Genomic DNA, 18,678 nt, shown 5'->3' with positions numbered 1-18,678 from the left:
GAAAAGGGGTTAAGCACGGCCCAAGATCCGCAATCAAGCCCACTGTTAGTTTTCCTTTTATTTTATTTGTTTTTCCTTTTTTTTTTTTTTTTCTTCCTCTTTAGATGCCCATAGACAAAAGAGAACAGACACTAGGTTGGAAGGATGAGTGGCTGATGAGCATGCTATTGCTTTCTTGTTTTGTTTTACAACTTAAAAAAAAAAAAGAAAGATTGAATCGAACTAAAGAACAAGGGAGACTAAGGAATCCATAATACTTTCGTGCTAGCTTTTACAATTTCATGATGTGGAGGGAAGTGGAAATGTAGAGTTGGGGGCAACTTTGGACGAGTCTGCTATTCAAGTTAATAAACAAGCGACAAAGATTGTCGCACAGCTCAACTACAATACATCAGATCTACAAAAAAAGTGGGTCTCATCTTAAAGAGGAATCCGATTTAGGCCCTTTTTTTGTCAGCCCAATAAATATGCTCTGATGGTTGGACACTAAACGATAAAAAACTAAGGATGGTTCAAATTCGCACCGTGCCTGCAAGAGGCCTCTAGTGATCAGGAGATTTCCCCTACAATGCTTCCAAAGAAAATTCAGAAACAATGGTCATGAATCTCCTTCTCCTTCTATCAGCAAGGACGCAATACAAGATCATCCAAAGGAAAATTTGAGTTCAAAATGTTGACAAAACTCATATTTAAGATAAGATACAATTCAACGGGCAATTTTTTTGACATTTTGCAAGCATATAAATCACATTAATCAAACAGCATCCTTTCAGCACAATTTTATAAAAGAAGGTACAAGAAATGCATCCATGAAGGCAAAGGGGAAAAGCTTTTTAGGCACTCCCCTACAAGTTCAAGATTTCAGAAGATCAACACAGGATTACAAACTACATATAGCATATTGCAAAAGCATTATAATCCATAATATATATATGATCTTCTGAGCTAGAAGTAGGTACCCTCTGGAGGTTGGACCAGCTTCCTGTTATGCGGGGCTGCCATCTCTTTCTTCAGCTGCGTCAAAATATCCTCCATGGTATACTCTCGCTGCCAATTCGCAAGAAGCCCAAACTTTTTCGGTTCCACCTGTACAGTGGGACATAAGTTCTACGGGACAAAACAAAAGGAGAACAAAATGTATGACACAACCAAAACAAAAGGAGAACAAAACATAATCACACAACCAAAACAGTCTCCAAAATCTAAAACTCAAATGAATAAATTTGAAAAGACCATCACAAAGGAAAAGGCGAATCAAAGTGACCAACCCACAAAATTTGACAGAATGTAATAGCATGTAGTCATACCACTCCAGTTTCATGGTTGACACAAGTTATGTTGATCCGTGAATGAAATCGAACACTTGGAGGCTTCTCTGGGTAATCTTTATCACAAAAGAGCTTCAATTGATAAATTCTACCTTCATGTACAGTCTGAAGAAAAAGAAAAGTTGAACAAGTAAGATATCACAATTTCTAATGAGACAACACTCAAAAGGGTATATGAAACAAAATCTCACTTATATCGCATTCATCACGACATAACATAAATAACATAACAGCCAGAATACATTTTCCTTAAATTACCTCAGAAAGTGAAATTTATGTATATAATAGCCTCTTATATCTTTTAGAAAAGGAAATCATTTCTAAATGCCACTCCCATTTAATTGATGACTTCAAGAGCCTTTGTTTTATTAGACCACACTTGCGAGACCCCAACAACTTAAGCAGCAGAAAGGATTCCAAACAATCCATGAACCCTCTAAAAGCAACAGGCTTCTGCATTCCACAAGGCTAACTGCTACATTTTGTTTCTTATCCGTAAAGATATATTTATTTGGAATGATACAAATAGCAATGGGAGATCATTTGAGCCCAAACACCTGATAATTTCAGAGCAGCCAAGATTTTAGTACGTATAGGCCTTTCAATCCAAATATATCTAGAGAGAGAGAGAGAGAGAGGCAATTATTTGGAAATTAGGTTAGGCAACAGGGAATAGTCTTGTTTGACACATCTCAATTAAATTAGTAGCTATTACATTGTGGGGGCCAATTATTGTGCCAGTCCAGGAGCGCATATAAATGTCATCTCCATCATCCATTCCATAGCTGACAGTGCCGTCTCCAATACCTTTCTCTCCACGTTCAAGTTCCTCCAGCAATCTGAAGTTCCGAGGGACTGCATACAAAATCAAATACGGTGGTATATTAACAAAAAAAAACACCCCAGCTGAATCTCAAAGTAGTTATTGATTGTTAAACTCACTAAACAAAATGTTATTTTAGGTCATATCAACTGCACGCTATATAAATTACAACTACATTAAAGGGATAAAAAGTGCCATAACAATCCTATTTATTGAATCAAATAATATTAGGCGATATTTCACCTGAATAACTGCAATTATTATCCAAAGGTTAATTTTCCTTCATGTTATTTCAGCATAGAATGTTTCGGGAGATTCTTACTAAAGAAGAAAAATATCAGCTCCGGGCATCACAAGGGACAACAAAAATCAGTAAACACTGCAATCCATCAATTATGGATGCAAAAAATTTTAAGTCACGGCATTAGATACCTGCATTGATACACATACAAATAGACACTCGTATAACAGCAAAACTAGTGCATTGAGCACATGCACTACCAATTTATACCACCAAACATCAAAGTCTCAAACAATTTGGCAAGGATGTCAAGAATTAGAAGTCCATTTGTCTTCATAAATCAATTTTGAACCACATGCCAAATATCTGAAGCAGTATAACAAACAACAATCTGATTTCCCCACTAATCCTTGTGCACTGAAAGATATTAAGGAACCCAGACATAGTGTTTAACATCTAATTCATATTCACAAAGGCAACTAAATAAATACAATTCAACATAAATTATTGCTCCATGACCAATTGGATTCTATCCCAACACTGTCACCCGCTAAGTATTCAAGCCCACCTATAAAACAATAACCAATTCACACACCTGAATATGAAAGAAGAACAAGAATCTAGTTAGGCTAAAATTACTCAATCGCATACAGCAGCTCAACTAAATTAATCAATTAGAATCCGGTAAAGACACGAAATTGATCAATTCCCAAAGCAACCATGGAAGCTACTTTAAAACGAACAAAAAAAAAACACAGCAACTGAAAAAAAGAGTACGTTCAAATAAATCAGTAAGCCATAAAACGACAAAAAGCTATCATAGTCATGAGCCTATCACACAAACAATTCAACACACACAAACGAAGATCGGAGAAAAAGCTTAAAAGGTAGAGGGGTAAAGAGATCTCGACTCACCTACGACACTCGATCCTCCTGAGCCAAGCGCCATGGGTGATATACAGATGCTTGGGATTGTTAAGATCTGACCAGATATAGCGGAGATTCAGGAGAAGGAGATTCAGGCGAAAGGCGACGCAGGCAAGGACGGGAATAAAGAAGAAAAGCCGAGGGATATAAGGATATTAATAAACAAAGTCGTGGACTGGACTGGTCCGACTGAGAATTTTGGCGAATAAAGTGGACTTTGGACTCTTTCTCTTTAGTGGACTATGACTTCATGATTCGAATTGGGTCAGGCCCATAATCTTAAAGTTTGGGTATTTAGTCTATTACTCAGCCCATAATTTTACCAATCCAAATATTATGTATGAATGTATGACCAGACCATCAGCTTAGCATTTGTGGTCAGATACTAACAGGAAACATTGCATTACGCCACTTGTTTGTTTTCCTAGTGTGTAGTGTGCTTTAGGGCTACTAAGATAAAGCATTGCTCTTATAATATCACTTTCCGCTTGCTTTTTTAAAAATATATATTAGTATCTAACTTCACTTAACAGCTAATTTAAAATTTTGGAGATGTTTATTGTGATTTGATGTTGTTGTATATCTTTAGTTAGGAGTGTTTAAAAAATCATAGAAACCGAATCAATCTTCAAACCAATTAATTGGTCGGTTTTTTTTAAAAAAATTTACTTAGAAATAATTGAAATAAACGAAAAAATCAAAATAACCGTCAATATCCGATCGATTGGTCGTTGAACTCATGTCAAAAAATGACTGTGGACACCCCTATCTTTGATTATGCTTGTTGCGGCTCTATAGGGACAAATATGAAAGAGATGAAATAAATTCATTTGAAGCAACACATTAATTTAGATTCTTCAAATGAATTTAGATTTGTTGAGGGGGCTTGATTGTCAAAACTGAAAATTGAGGGTATCAGTTGGAACTTGGAAGTTTGACATCTTGCTCGGCTCGGCCTGCTTTAAAACTGATGCTGGATCAGGATTTTGGGCTGGACCTAGGCCCAACCACCTCGACAGGTCCCGCATGGAATCTCTTTTGTTAAGCTGACTCGTAAATACTCCACTAAAAATAGTAACCCCAACGGAGGCGACACGGCGAGAATCCAGAAGACAGAACGCCCAAACGCACCCAAAAAGCGTTAAGAATTTCTGCTACTCGTCTTCTCCAGGTACTGCGAAATGCTTGCTATCTTCTTCTTCCCTGACAATTTCGTTCTCTAAGGTTCATCTGTGTTTTATAATGTCATTTTCGGGCTCAACTGCATGCGTATGAGGTGTGATGTAATAATTCTCGCAAGTGCACAAGAGTCTACGAATAGTACAGTGTATGCAAGTACGAGGTCGATCCCACAGAGACTAGTTAATCTAATTAATGTACCTAACTTGATGAATGATTGAGATTTGGGGAAAAAGGAAGAATGATTGATGTAAATAAAATAAAATAAAAACAAAGAAATAAAATTCAGATTTTGTATCCAATAAGAGAAGAACACTAGGGCAATGATTTCACCTAGTAATCCTATCACAAGCATCCAATTAACAAACACACAATTATGGTTCCGATTCAAGGGTTGATTCTTTCTTAAATATGTTGGTTCGTTCGTTCGCGGTGCCAACAAATATTATTAACAATGGATTAATCCTGTTCGGTTCGCAGTTTTTAACCCAATGCTAACAACTCATTACGATCTAAAAAACTATAACAACCAATCAATCCCCTAAACCTTGTTCATGGCAGTCGACAATTGATTTCCCTAATTTCAGTTCCACTAAGACACGTGAATTCGGTTCGTTCCTTAGTCCTAGCTAGATGAATCTAATTGAACATTCAATTGGTGGCCAATCAACCCAACAAACAATAGATTATAAGCATAGAAATTAAAGACAAGAATCATGAACCAAAATTATGCATTCAATTAATTGAAGTACTTGCAATAATCATACTAGGCTACATCAACCCTAGCAAAGAGGTTTAGTTACTCATGTTATAAGAACACAAGGAAACTAAATATGAGAACATCATGAATCAAGAACAAGAACAAAGAGAAAACTAGAGAGAAGAACAAGAGCAAAAGCTAGAGAATGTGGCTCTCCAAATTCTCCTTCTATTGTGCTAGAGGACTCCCTTTTATAGTGACAAAAGCTTCCTTCAATTAATCATCTTGTCAAACTTGGTTTCCTTCACTTAATTTGATTCGATTTCCTTTACTTGCCGTGCAAATCTCGTGGTTGCTTTTGCTCTTTTAATGACCAACGCCTTCATGCGTGTAGCTCTAACTTTCCATGCAACTTTTTGACTTTCATTCTCCTTTGCTTATTTGTCTTGATTTCCTTCTTTTATTTATTTATTTCTTTCCTTCCTTGATCTCTACGTACCTTGCTTTCTCATTGTCAAAAGAGGTGGCTCTACTTCTTTCAAAACCCCAAGATTGACTTTTATTGAACTTTCTTTGTCCTTTCCTTGGCAATGTCTCACGAGTAGCACTAGTAACCCATTTTGTTCTTTTATTTATTTCATTTCTTCTTTCTTTCTTGATCTGCAAGTATCCTTCATTCCTCATGTGTATTGGATTATCTCAAGTCAAGCATTTTTCATCACTTTCCTCATAAATATTCTGAAAATCAAAATAATGAGAAGTTATGTAGAATCCATGCTTAGTTCAATTAAAAGAGACAAAAAAACAAGTGTAAAGTGAGGTTTAAAAATATATAAAATATAGTACGATCAAGGTGTTCGATGAAATTTCTCCATATCTTTATGATTAAAGCTTCTTCTTTTTTCCCTTAAATTTTGGAATGATAGCTGTTTTAAATTGATATGGAACTTTGGCTTTTATTTTCCCCTTTAGCTACTAGAAATGATAGAGCTCAGGGTTTGTTTCGTATGTATCATTTATACTGATTATGCAACTTTTCCGCTGTATTATCAGTGGGGGATGGGTAGTTCAGAGAATCAATTGTCCACGTTAAAGATGAGTATGGATCAAAAACGAAGAAACTGCAATTGAGACATGGACACTCTAGAACTCCATCTAGGTTTTAGGTCTCTGTAAATTTTATTACATGTACACATCGTTTGAGGACCCGGAACTTTAACCGGTTCATGGAGATCAACCCTCTGCCTTCAATGCTTAAGTTCTTACGATTGTAAGGAATTTTATTGGTCAATGTGTCAAGTGACGAATCCTGAACTGTTGTAGCATATTCTGGAGAGAGAGTGAGAGCAATAGCAGGTTAAAGTACATGCTTGCTGGAAAAATTGTGCAGCTATTGGCTTGCTAGATAGTTTTCTATAAGTCTGCTTTTTTTAGCAGAAACATAATTCTTGTTTTGTTTTTTCTTGGCCAAAAAGTTTGGTTGCAGATGTCTTTGTATATTGGTAAACTATCATCTCTCACTCGTAGGGATGATCTTGAACGTGTCTTCGGTAGGTTTGGGCGCTGTAATATACGGATAAAAGATGGATATGGGTTTGTGGTATATGTCTTCCCTCCAGACGCAGAGAAAGCTTCGAGAGCGTTGCAGGGCAGAAATATCTGTGGACAGCCATTGACTCTAACATGGTCAAATAAACAGCCTCAAGCATTTAAAAGATTTGCAAGGGATGATAGATCATATGAGCCTCTACGTAAAAGGTATTCTGCTATAGGAGGAGATTATGTTAATAGAAACCTTGATTCAGATGGTAACCGAGATTACAAGATGGATACTAAACAATCAGATAGAGTCGGGGGAAGGCTTAGTTCTACTGATGTGCTTAATGAAGAGAGAAGCAACTATCTGGATCAAATGAAAGATTATATGGGGGGAGAGGATCATGATGGAGGGGATTTGCAGAAAGAAGGGCATGGATTGGGGGAGCATTTACTAGATGAAGGTGGTACTGTTGAACGAAACCTGGTGGAAAATGGTAGATGGGGTGAACAAGTTCATGATCTGCCGAACAGAAGTGGTCCTGAACACAGAAAGGAATACGACCAATATGAGGCTTGCCAAGGTTATTATAAGAAAGATGAAGATGAGGGCCATGATCTGTCAAACGGAAGTGGTGCTGAAAACAGAAAGGAGTATGACCAATATGAGGCTTGCCAAGGTTATTATAAGAAGGATGAAGATGAGGGTCATGACCTGTCAAACGGAAGTGGTGCTGAAAACAGAAAGGAGTATGACCAATATGAGGCTTGCCAAGGTTATTATAAGAAAGATGAAGATGAGGGCCTTCATAAGGCACGTTCTAATGATTTTCTTCTGCAACAGAGTAACCAAGGGAAAAAAGGAAGGGAGAATACGGGTGAAGTAACTTTGAACCATAGTAGTGACTCAAAATTCAAGCGAACTTGCTACAGTTGTGGACGGTTAGGTCACAAATCCTGCTGTTGTCCCTTTGTATATACTTCAAGAAGAAATTTAGCCAAGCATTATCTTGGTTTCATCAATGACAGTGATAGGGACAATAGAGGCCAATGTGAACACCGAAGAATCAGATCCCCTACAAGGAGAAAGCTGCAGACCAGCAGAGATACTCTAAGGAGGAGGCAACTCAGAGATGATAGGAAAGCATCTGGTTCTAGAAAGCGTCAAAAGTTGACCAGAAGTGGAAGCTCTCCCTTGGCAAAGGAGACTGATAAGGCTCCAAAAGCAGATTATGGGAAAAAGAAATATGGTACTCATAAGACAAAGAATACAAAAGGTCTGTTTCTTCTTCTCTTCATTCGGATTACACTGCTTTCAAATCAACAATCTGCTTCTCGTTCCTCTAAACCTACGTGAAGATTTCATTCCCATTCTAGGTCAAGATCTGTATCTTCTAGAATACAATCATTGACTTCTAACTCAAAATCATCCTCAACGTCTCTTCTTGCTAGATCCAAAAGTTTCAATTCCAGATCAAGATCAAGCTCTCCTACATCGTTGTCCTTATCTGTATCACTTCATCAACCTTTACCAGCCTATCCAAATGAGGGGAAATCAAATTTGAAAGGTTCTGTGGATAAAGGTGCTACTCTGGAATCCACCAAAGAGTTTATCAATCAGGAACAACTGGTGGACGTTGGTGTCAGTTTGGAGAGTGCTGAACAAGAAAATATGATGGCGGCGGTTGTTAATGAACATGGAGTATCATCGTCCAAATTGGGGAGTGAATTTGCTGAAGACCAGACTGTGCAGAGGGATATTGATGGTGATAAAAAAAATGTCAAAGCACCGGATGAAAGAATGAATCGGATTCCACATTATTAGAGAAAGGCACTCCCACTGCTACTGTGAGTTCCTCTCTTGAGAGCTTGAAGGTGGCGAAGGAACATCAAGTTTCTGACCTAATGCATATGCCGGAGGAAACAGAAAAGCTTGATTTTCATTCCTCTTGCATTTCCAAATCTAAATGTACAGCAAGCATTTCTCCAGAGGAACTGAATATGGTTCTAAAACATTATGGCCTGAAGGGCACAAATGAAAGGGAAAGGCAATTATCTGTTGAGGATTACAATGGTTCTTCTCGCTTGTGGCCTTGGGAAATCATTTATTATCGGAGGCTAAAAAAGGGTCCTATTTCAACTGAGAATTATGCAAGAAGGATTGCTCAGAATAGAGAATTTGGCATCACCGATAAATATATCAGAAGCAGTAGTGGTTGGTATGAATTCGGCCAAGTCAACCCTTGAAAGCTTGTCGGACTTGGTGCCAACTAACTTTTGTCCTTATAGAATCTGAGAGGAGCCATTTTGCAGTCGATCCTGCTTCTTTTGGAGTTGACATGCAACATTTCTAGTATATTTCCGGGAGAATTTCTGAAGAGGTATACCCCATTTCTAACTGACACTGTTTAACCAATATGAGTTATGTGGAATTTGCTTCTTGAACCATATGCATTGGATGTTGAGCAGTACATGGTTTGGAAGAGTAAATCCATAAGAAAGATATATTGTCATGAAGTTTAGAGGTTTCAGTTCATGTGCTTTATTAGTAAAAAGCTTAGTTGTTGGCATGGACTTTCATGCTGTTTATACATTTTTGTTGGGAACAAAAGCAAGGGAGGATATGGCGTAACAAGACTTCTACACACTTGAGTGTATATTTTGGCTGATATCAATGGAAGTAGTAGAAATACCACTTCATTACTACTTAACATGCATCAATTTGTGTTTGGATTGAGATTAAAATTCTTGCCTGCACGAAGACATTTATGCAACTGTGCATGGGGTTGCCTAGGTATAACTATAAGTCATCCTACAGGTTGAATGTCATCTTGAATGTGTGTGTTGTCCATGAATTTGCTTGAGTGCGTACCTGAGTATGAAGAATGATGATTGATGCGTGATTGTTTTGCTTTATATACATTTTATTACACATTTCATTCAGTACTCCCATTGTAAAATTGCAAGAATTCGGTACCATTTCTTATGGGTGAAATTGCAATGCATTCTGTTGCTGTTAAATAGGAAATCGACATTACACCTCTTCCTTACAAATTTTGTCTTAATATAAGTTTTACACTTTCAAAACTTCTATTTTGGTTTATGGTTACGAGAGGATTAAAAAAACTACACAAAGGTTCCCTTTCAACTACTGTCTTGAATTATGCATATCTGATTTTAGGTATTGGTAAAATAATTAACTGTTAGTTTATCTCGTAAAATGGCTCACAGTCTAGGATCATAGACTGTTTAATGTGGAATCAGAGAGTAGTATATAGATACAAGCAAAGTAAGACGTATTTTAGTAAACTCTGTTGAATCTGTGTGAGCAAAGAGTTCTTACAAGTTGAACACCAACTATTAGAAAATGAAAAATTGTATAACCTTCAGGGAGAATGGGAGCTGAAGACATATTCCTGTAAACTCTGTTGAATCTGTGCATGTACTCATGTCCGCATGTACTAGTAATATAACATGGGGGAATGATAAATGAATGTGTGAGAGTAGCGTTGCTGTTTTAATGAGATGTCCTCGCCTTCTTGTGTAGGACCTTTGCATAGGTATGTTATTAGATTCTGAAGACATGAGTGCTTTGGTTTTGCATTCATTTTAGATCTTCTGGTATTGGTACATTTGATTGAGACATGTTTTTATCTTGGATTCTTGGGAGTTTTTGTAGTAAGGTCACCAGTGGTACTAGCAGCACTAAGAGTTTCTCAACAAAAAAATGTGTCGATTCTTTTGGGTTTTCTTTTGATAGGTAGACAGTTTATACATCATCTGTCTTACATGGTGGCTATTTACTACCCCCTGACATCATCATACATGTAAGTTAGGATTTTCCTTCATATTATCTCAACAGCATACTCGAGCATTAATAGGAAAACATCAGCAATACCTTTTTTTAACTCTCTCTCTCTGTCTCTTTCTCTTTCTAGTATATATATATATACACCAACACATGTATCATGTATGTTGGGTGAGGTGGTATTGTACTCTCCCAATGCTTTTGAATGTATAATTCATCAGATTGAATAGAATTGAATGGGAAGAACATGGACAGTGAGGTGTAAAATAGAGAATGGCAGCAGAAAAGATGGCATTTAGTGGGTGATGTTGTGAAAGAGAGATTGAAACAACAATAAGAGGAAGGAAGGAAGGACCAGAAGGTGGAATTAAATTTGTATTTATCAGTCTGACGTAATACCCCCCTCCCCCTCCCTCCTTCATTATTTTCAACCGGCTAAATTACTCTTTCATTTATGTGTTTTTAATGATCTTTTAATCTGATGTAGTCCTTTTTTTCAATGCTCGAACCAACCAACTCCTCCCCCCCCTTCTTTTTCTTCATTTACTCTATTGCCCCTCTTTTTTGCTTTACGCAGTCTCTGTATTCTCATTCATTGCATATTTGCATATCATTGGGCCCCATAACGGTTGTTGGTTCTAAAGCCCAGCTAAATGTGGGCCAATCGTTAGTAGGTAGGCCCAGAACCGTAAGATTGGCTTCTCTTACAAATGCTTTCCAGTACAAAAATTCTATTTTCTTGTCATCTATAGTATTTACCCATGCAACCAAATTCTACTGTTACACACGTCCGTGCTAGCTCTGCTGGCAAATCATTGTGTATTTCTGCCTAGTTTGAATCCTCCGAACAACATATTTGTAAATATTTGTAAGTGTTACAATAGAGTAAATTCTAGTGTTGTGTTGGATTTGATTGGATAAATAAAACAGTTTGTATAACATAAAAATGAAGAGGAGGCCCAGAGAAATTGAATCACCAAATATATTGATAAGAAAACTCTTGAGAAAACAAAGCTTACGTTGCAAAAAGTTGAACCCAGACCACCTCTTTCCACCACCATTGTGACTCTGTTTCTCCTCCTCCTACTCTCTGACAGGAAAAGCATAGCAACCGAAACAAAATAAAAGGAAAAAAATAAAAAAGGTAGTGCTATTGGCGCTCCATTTTTTGTCTATTTTTTTTTAAAATGCCTAATTTTATGAAATCTTTTTTGTTGAAGCAGAGAACCAAAAAAGTGGAGCGGAAGTAGCGCTACCTGATAGAGACGATAGAAAAACAAGCATTCAGAATATAAAGATAGCAAGACTGTGTAAAGATAGAATCCTAGCAGGCTAAGCTAGTAGAAAAAGAAAGAGAGAGAGCTCTAGCTCCTCCTGTTGTTCTTGCGGCGGTTGTTGTTGGTGGTGGTAGTGGCGGCGGCGGCGGCGGCGTCATGGAGGAAATCAAGTAAAACAGTGCTCTTGCATTTGGGGCATTTGGGGTCATCTTCAGAGAGCATAACATACATGAGACACCTCGGACACCCAACAAGCACCATGGACGTTGCTTCAGGGCTGTTTGAGTACATGCCTGTGTCTTCTTGATTCTCCGATGACACACATGAGCTTGGTGGAGATGTTGGAGAAACACTAGCCGATCGGCTCGGAGACTCCACCAGTCTTCGATTAGGCCTTGGTGGAGACAAATTCAGCTTCAAATCCAGCTTTGGACCACTATTTCCATTTCTTCGACTCATGACCAACCTGCCTAAAACAGAACACCAAACAACCAGTTTGATTCAAAAAAAAAAACCCACAAAATTTAAAAACCCAATTGAATTGTGTACAAAAAGTGAACTTTCGCTTACCCAGAGAAGAAGAAAACAGGATTAAGGAGGTTTTATAGAATTACTGAAGACTGGCTAAGCTAGAGCTATGAAACAGAGCCACCATAGAAATGGACTTGTTGTTGTTGGAGGGTTTGGGACCTCTAAGGGGGGATTATATATAACCCAATTGAAGGATTGGGTGACTGGAGAGAGGGGTTTTCATTAAAGCATTATTTAATTGAGAAGGTGCAGCGTAGAGAGAGAGAGAGAGAGGAGTGTGTGAATTGAGGCCAGGAAATGTATTAATGAATGGAAAAAAATCCCAAGGAGGTATGCAGAAGTGGGAAGATTGGGAGTAAATACTGCAATTACAAAAGTGCAGCTAGCAAATTAAGCACCTTCATTCATTGTTTCTTGGAGCGGAGAGAGTCGGTGTTTAATAAAGTGTAGTCTTTGTGAGAGAGAGAGAGACACAGAGACAGAGCAATGTATACATTGCTGGGCTGGACAAAACCCCAATGGCCTTTTCAAGGCAAGAGTACCTAGAACCCATATTTAAAGAAGAAGTGAAAAGAAGGAGTGCCTACAATAATTGAATAGAAAAACAACACTCAATGAAAACCACAGTGTAATCAAGCTGACCACATTAACCCAAATTAAGAACCCAAAATTACAGAAGAACAACTATGTTTTGGGGAAAGAAAATTTGGCAGTTTATAGAGAAGGCTCTAATCGGGTTGGGGGCTGCAATTGGTCCTCAAAATCATGTTAAATCATTATATTTTTCTTCGTAAACGACATTTGGATGATAGAAACATGGTGCATTAATAATTATTAAGATCGTCATTGCATAAAAGTATAAAACCGTAAGAAATAAGCATCATTGAAGATTATGAATGATCTTGGATTCTATCATTACATGCGAGGGAAATAAGCGTAATTTGAGTTCATATACTATTTTCTTTAAAATAAAATATGACTCAAAATTTACTATACTCTTAACATTATGAATATTCAAAATACTCAATTAGACATTTTAGACCATAATTTAACATATTTTTGAGATGGAAATTGTAGTCCTCTAACCCGTTCCACTCTATTGTAAAATATTGTTTGATTGATCATTTCAAAATTATTCATTAATTCATGTTTACAAAATTAGAACACAAATTTGGAAGTATGTGGTTTGACCATATCATAAAATTATGATTTGGAAGAAGAATTAATGAATGTAAAGGAAATAAAATATGTAAACGCATCATTGAATGCTAATTAAGGTGATGGTATGACCATGAGCTCACACACACATTTCCATGTAACACAATTTAATGTTTTAGAAGGCCTTCTTATATATAGATATGCTTTATTAATATAACTCATACAAAATTTCATTTAATAATCGCAATATGACCACCAAACTACTAAGCAGCCTAACCAAAACCCTATATACTATTGTAATTTTGAAACGGGAAGGGGTGATTTTAACCCTGATAATCAGGGTAATACACACCATTCTTATCACTTCAACTAATGACTCGATGTCTAAAGCAAAATTGGGTCTCCCTAACAAAAGCAAACCTCCCATGATTAAATAACCATCATCAAAGTGTTTTTGGGGTATACTCGAGCTCGACCTTACCCACTTCTTGGTCGGTTGGAGAAGTTGTGGAAAACTAAGATAGGGATAGACATGAAGGTGAGAGAGATGAGAAGCCGTGAGAAATGAAAAGATTAATTATGTCCATAGGTTGGTCAGAATTAACGACTGAGATTAAAACGTACAAAAACAATCACAACTAAGAATTCACGTATACATACACACGTATGCAAAGCCATTAATTACATCGGAGATTGACCACGTATATCTTCAATTATATGAGACAACGTGCATGCTAATGACTAATGAGACGCAATTTTTGACAGAATTTCTCTCCATTACTTAACCATAATAATAAGTGTAGCCTATGTGGGTTGACTTTTTTTATAATTATTTGGCTCTCCAAATATATATAACTTAACAACAAAAAAATTTATAAGTCACCCTTAAGAGCAAGTAACGTACACGTCAACATACGTGGCAGTTAAATTTTCCATTTATGGAATCATTTTGTCTACGTGGCAAAAATTGGTTGACACGGGATTTTTAATGATGTGTCATGACTTTCTATAATAGGCAAATAAGCTTTTGTTTGCAATTAAATCACCACGTGATAAGATGAATATATATATATATACACACCAAATTTTTTTTTTTCCTTTTTTCGCTCTTATGAATTTACTATTTAAAAAATGGCACCGGTAATGAACTGGTTATTGACTATTAACTCCCCCCAATAATTTTGTCAAATTTACCAAAAAATATATGTGAATTTGGCAATTAATTAGGCTGATTATAAATCCATTAGTTGACAAACCTAACTAGCTTATAAGCAGTTTGAGATAATTAACTATGTTTTGAATTTGGTGAATTAATTAATTAAATGAAATTAAATGGTTTCATGTTTTTCAGGTGGATTTTGGGCTCAGCTTCATGAATATTAATTGGGTAGTGATGGAAATAATGTGAAATTTTCAATAATTTGTTGACCCTGCTTTTCTGGATCTCTCCCGTGAAAAAATCATCAAAAAGAAAAAAAACTTTATTTTAATTTATTAATATTGGTGAAATTAATGAATTCATTTTCTTAAGTTAATCCATTTAATGTGGCATGTGAGAGGCAGGTTATAGTCAAATTAATTCATTCATATTCAACTACTGTGCATGTTCTTCACTTGAATGTATTTAAGGTCTCATTGATTGATCATTCATGGGGCACCAATTTCTTTTTGACCCAATTAGTAAAGAGTATATTATTCTCTAGTACACATTTTTGGATTGGAGTAGCCCGTTATTATTATTTTATATAAAAAAAAGAGCAGCCCTACTCTTTTTCATTTTTAGCTATAAAATAACTTTTAAAATGTAAAAAAAATTAATTGAAAATATGTAAGATTTTGATTGTTGTATCATGTATTCAACTATTATATATATATTTTTTAAAATAACATGTTACACACTTTGCATCAAACGGCTTAAACCACTTAGGTTTCTCAACATTTTCTTAAATTAATTTGATTTTTGTATTCAACAAAAAATAGAGCATTATATTTAAAATTGTTGATATTTATAATTTATTACTTCTTAGAAAATTTTAAAAAACTATTAATATCAAAAAGAAAGGAAGAGATGAAATTAACTATGCTAATTTTTGTATTAATTAGTAGTCTTCAAGTTTGTTAATTTGCTCCATATTAGAACCCAAAAGTAGTTGCAAGTCACAAGGGCATATATTATATAATTAAGTAAACCAAACCCAACCAGAAATTTTAATGTTGCTCTGTCATTTTATTTAATCCCAACAACATTATATTCAAGTCCCCAACTCCCCTTCAATGGAGGTCATTGATGAACTCATAACATAGTGATGCTATTATTATTACTATTATTAAAACCCTTTGATGAGCTTAACTTATTACAGTGCTTGAATCAAGATTCAAGAAGAAAAAGATCTCACAAAATCTGGTCATATTAAGAACAATTAATGGTGTCATTTTCTGGGAAATAAATGTTTTATGTTTACATGTATCTACAGTGTATGTGATGGAGTTGGCTCTTGCCTTCAATGCTTTGACAGATCAACCAGGCAACTATTCAAAACCCTAATTTATGTTCATTCATCCATAAATTATTATATTATCACTATCAATCTTTATTTCTCATTAATAATACAGTAAAAAGAGATGGGTTTTTATTTTTCAAAATTGAAAATGAAAAGTCAAAGTAGTTTTGCCAATATAAGTACTCAAAAAAGCCCTCATAATAGTTATTTATTTATTATTTTTTAAAAAATTGATTACTACTAATAGGATGGGAGAAACAGTGGTGCACCAATTGATATAAATCCATGAGTAATGAGTATGAATAAGGCCATTAAGTTGTGGGACTTAATCCTTTCATTTATGGGGACATGACTTCTGCAAAGGTACCTTGTAGTTCAAATTCCTAATCTAAAAACACCCACACAAAAAAACCCATTATAAAATTTTTAAAAGGGAATTTAATTCTTACCAAAAATAGAAAGAAAAAAGCAATCAAGTTCATATGGAATAATAACAATTCAGAAGCCATGCATTAATGAGAAAATTATGTGATCCAGAAGTACAGTTGTGTAAAATAAATTTGTATATAATTAATTACATATTATTATATATATTGATGAAAGTTGAATTTAATTTTACAACCTTTCACACCTCAAACTCATTGAAAAGCAAAGCCCACTATAAAATCATTTTAAGGCTGCAAAATAAAAAAATAAAAAAATTATATTTATATTTTGATTGGTTTTATGAATCCAACAATACATATTTTTTGTTTGAAACAAAATCAAATTCTACCTGAAAAATATATGTAATGTTTTTTTAATTTATATCCAACAGTTCAGAATTTTCATCCACTTTTCATGTTGAATTTTATTTTTGTTTAGGACAAAAAAAATCACTTGATTCGTAAAACTGATCATTTAAGTCCTATAAATACCCTACAACGGGGGCTGCAGTAAGGAAATTACAATCAGCCCCCTCACCCCATATAGTGATACTTCCCTAAAGACTAGTCTCTAAATCTCTGGAGAGAGTTTCTTTAATTTTGAAGAAGAAATTTAAAATTAACATCATTAAGGGATCTATTGCATCTGCCTGCCTCCTCCAACCAAGAAATCAAATGCAAATACTTTTATTGATCAACATTCAAGTGAGCCACTGCATCATCAATTAATCAAGTTGCACTTTCCTATGAGAGTTAGAGACCCTCCTTCAATATCAATTCAATGCCTCCATTAATTAACAATTGATGGAACCACTCAATTGAAAAGTCTGTCTCTGAACCGAAAATGAAGGATGCAATTGAATTTTATTCTTTTTTTATTTTATTTTATCTGGGGGCACCTCTTCGAAACTAATGCAAAACCAAGGGGTTCAAAATTGAATCTGAACTTTCTGAATAGATTTTATTGCCACGTCATCAGTACAGATCTTCTAGAATGTATAATAATGGGAATTAAAGTTCTCCATTAGTGTGATGAAGATTGATGGCTACAGATTAGCGGCCTTGATTGCATTAGGGTTCTGAAAGTGCACATGCCCTGTTCATGGCAATCAAAGACACTGCTAACCACTGATCATAAATTGTATTTTGGATTTACAGGTAAATGTCTATTTTATTTAAATGCCTTCAGAGATGAAGTTTGTGATAAACGTGCTAAGCTATGAGTGGTTTAAAAAAAAAAACAAAAAAACACCCAGCTAATGTGCCAATCCAGTGACACTGGTCCTCACAGGGAAGGGTGTGTTATATCAAGATCACTAGTTGATAAAAAACTCCCCGAGACCAGGACACAAAACTCATGCAGTGGGCGAGATCAGGGATATATAGAACATACACAGATCTTATTCCAACATAATATAAGGCTAGACGGTTTCTAAGAAGTGTCAACTTTCATTTTGAAGAACAGGCTCAAGCGATCCTTACATATTTTTAGGGACTGCCCTACAACTTGATGGAATGCAACTACTCCACCATGGTTGTAGCCACAAAACTTATGATCAAGTCAAACAACAATTCACTGCCCTGGCCCTGCTACTGATGATGCGCTTAAAAAGGCTTGAGAAAGAGAATAGAATGCTATTAGCTAGGGAAAACAAGATAAAAAATAAAAAAAAACAAGAGAGCTTCGGCTATCATCAGTTTATTTATGCCGAACTGACATGCTTCTATCAAAGTTGGTGAAGACAGGCTATAAGAGGAAAACTACACAGCAAACTGTAGGGACTCAGAGGTGTGCTTTCTGTAGCTCTTCAACAGAATCAAACTTCACTATGAGCATAACCCTTCTTTAAGAGCACGTACATTGAGTAGGATCACTCGCACCTACAGAGAAAAAAATATTTATGTAAAAATATTGGCCTAACAAAGGTTGATCTTTGCACATATGATTCATGCAATGTGTATGTCTTAGATATGTGTAGCTATCCCGCAATGAAAGCCCATGCATATTAAGAAAACATGCGGCTAAAAGGGTTGAAATTCCAATCATTAAAGAAATCACTTCAGAAATTCCATTGGAGGGCAGAAAATGCCATCTTCTTCTAATCCTGTATTTTCTCCGACTCCACAGCATTGAAGCTTACCACATGTGCAATTGAACAATCATGTAGAAGCTCACTACATGAGCGCAGCGCAGACAGGTAACACACATTAGTCCAGGTTAACTAGGTAGGTAAAAATCAATAT

General features: G+C 35.8%; 2 protein-coding genes and 1 pseudogene across 3 annotated transcripts; 1 reads left to right on the top strand and 2 right to left on the bottom strand.

The window, feature by feature from the left end:
- Nucleotides 1–700: 700 nt before the first annotated feature.
- Nucleotides 701–3,468, bottom strand: LOC119993492 (ubiquitin-conjugating enzyme E2 variant 1D). The gene is made up of 4 exons (XM_038840649.1): nt 3,308–3,468; nt 2,044–2,183; nt 1,308–1,433; nt 701–1,086 (listed from the first exon to the last, which is right to left on the bottom strand). The coding sequence occupies exons 1-4, from the start codon at nt 3,339–3,341 to the stop codon at nt 946–948; spliced, it is 441 nt and encodes a 146-aa protein (XP_038696577.1). The 5' UTR covers nt 3,342–3,468; the 3' UTR covers nt 701–945.
- A 772-nt stretch (nt 3,469–4,240) lies between these two features.
- Nucleotides 4,241–9,438, top strand: LOC119985945 (annotated as a pseudogene).
- A 2,070-nt stretch (nt 9,439–11,508) lies between these two features.
- On the bottom strand, nt 11,509–12,863 carry LOC119995403. Of its 2 annotated transcripts, none has more exons than XM_038841883.1 (2): nt 12,390–12,863; nt 11,509–12,289 (listed from the first exon to the last, which is right to left on the bottom strand). In XM_038841883.1, exon 2 carries the CDS (start codon nt 12,276–12,278, stop codon nt 11,907–11,909), a length of 372 nt encoding a protein of 123 aa, XP_038697811.1. In that variant the 5' UTR covers nt 12,279–12,289; nt 12,390–12,863; the 3' UTR covers nt 11,509–11,906. The 2 variants fall into 2 exon arrangements, with proteins under 2 accessions (XP_038697811.1, XP_038697812.1); XM_038841884.1 differs by having other exon boundaries at nt 11,509–12,285.
- Nucleotides 12,864–18,678: the final 5,815 nt, after the last annotated feature.

This window comes from Tripterygium wilfordii, chromosome 3 (assembly GCF_013401445.1).
Source record: "Tripterygium wilfordii isolate XIE 37 chromosome 3, ASM1340144v1, whole genome shotgun sequence".
In the NCBI taxonomy this organism is placed as follows: domain Eukaryota; kingdom Viridiplantae; phylum Streptophyta; class Magnoliopsida; order Celastrales; family Celastraceae; genus Tripterygium; species Tripterygium wilfordii.
Note: the sequence above shows the minus strand (reverse complement) of the source record. Positions and strands in the feature narration are given on the sequence as shown.

What these genes read in the sequence shown, in the direction of transcription:
- LOC119993492 (XM_038840649.1), bottom strand. Translation starts at nt 3,341, where the DNA reads ATGGCGCTTGGCTCAGGAGGATCGAGTGTCGTAG. An exon ending in AGGAGGATCGAGTGTCGTAG is followed by an intron (nt 2,184 to 3,307) that starts GTGAGTCGAGAT and finishes TTTTGTATGCAG; the next exon opens with TCCCTCGGAACTTCAGATTG. An exon ending in TCAACCATGAAACTGGAGTG is followed by an intron (nt 1,087 to 1,307) that starts GTATGACTACAT and finishes CCCACTGTACAG; the next exon opens with GTGGAACCGAAAAAGTTTGG.
- LOC119995403 (XM_038841883.1), bottom strand. Translation starts at nt 12,278, where the DNA reads ATGAGTCGAAGAAATGGAAATAGTGGTCCAAAGCTGGATTTGAAGCTG.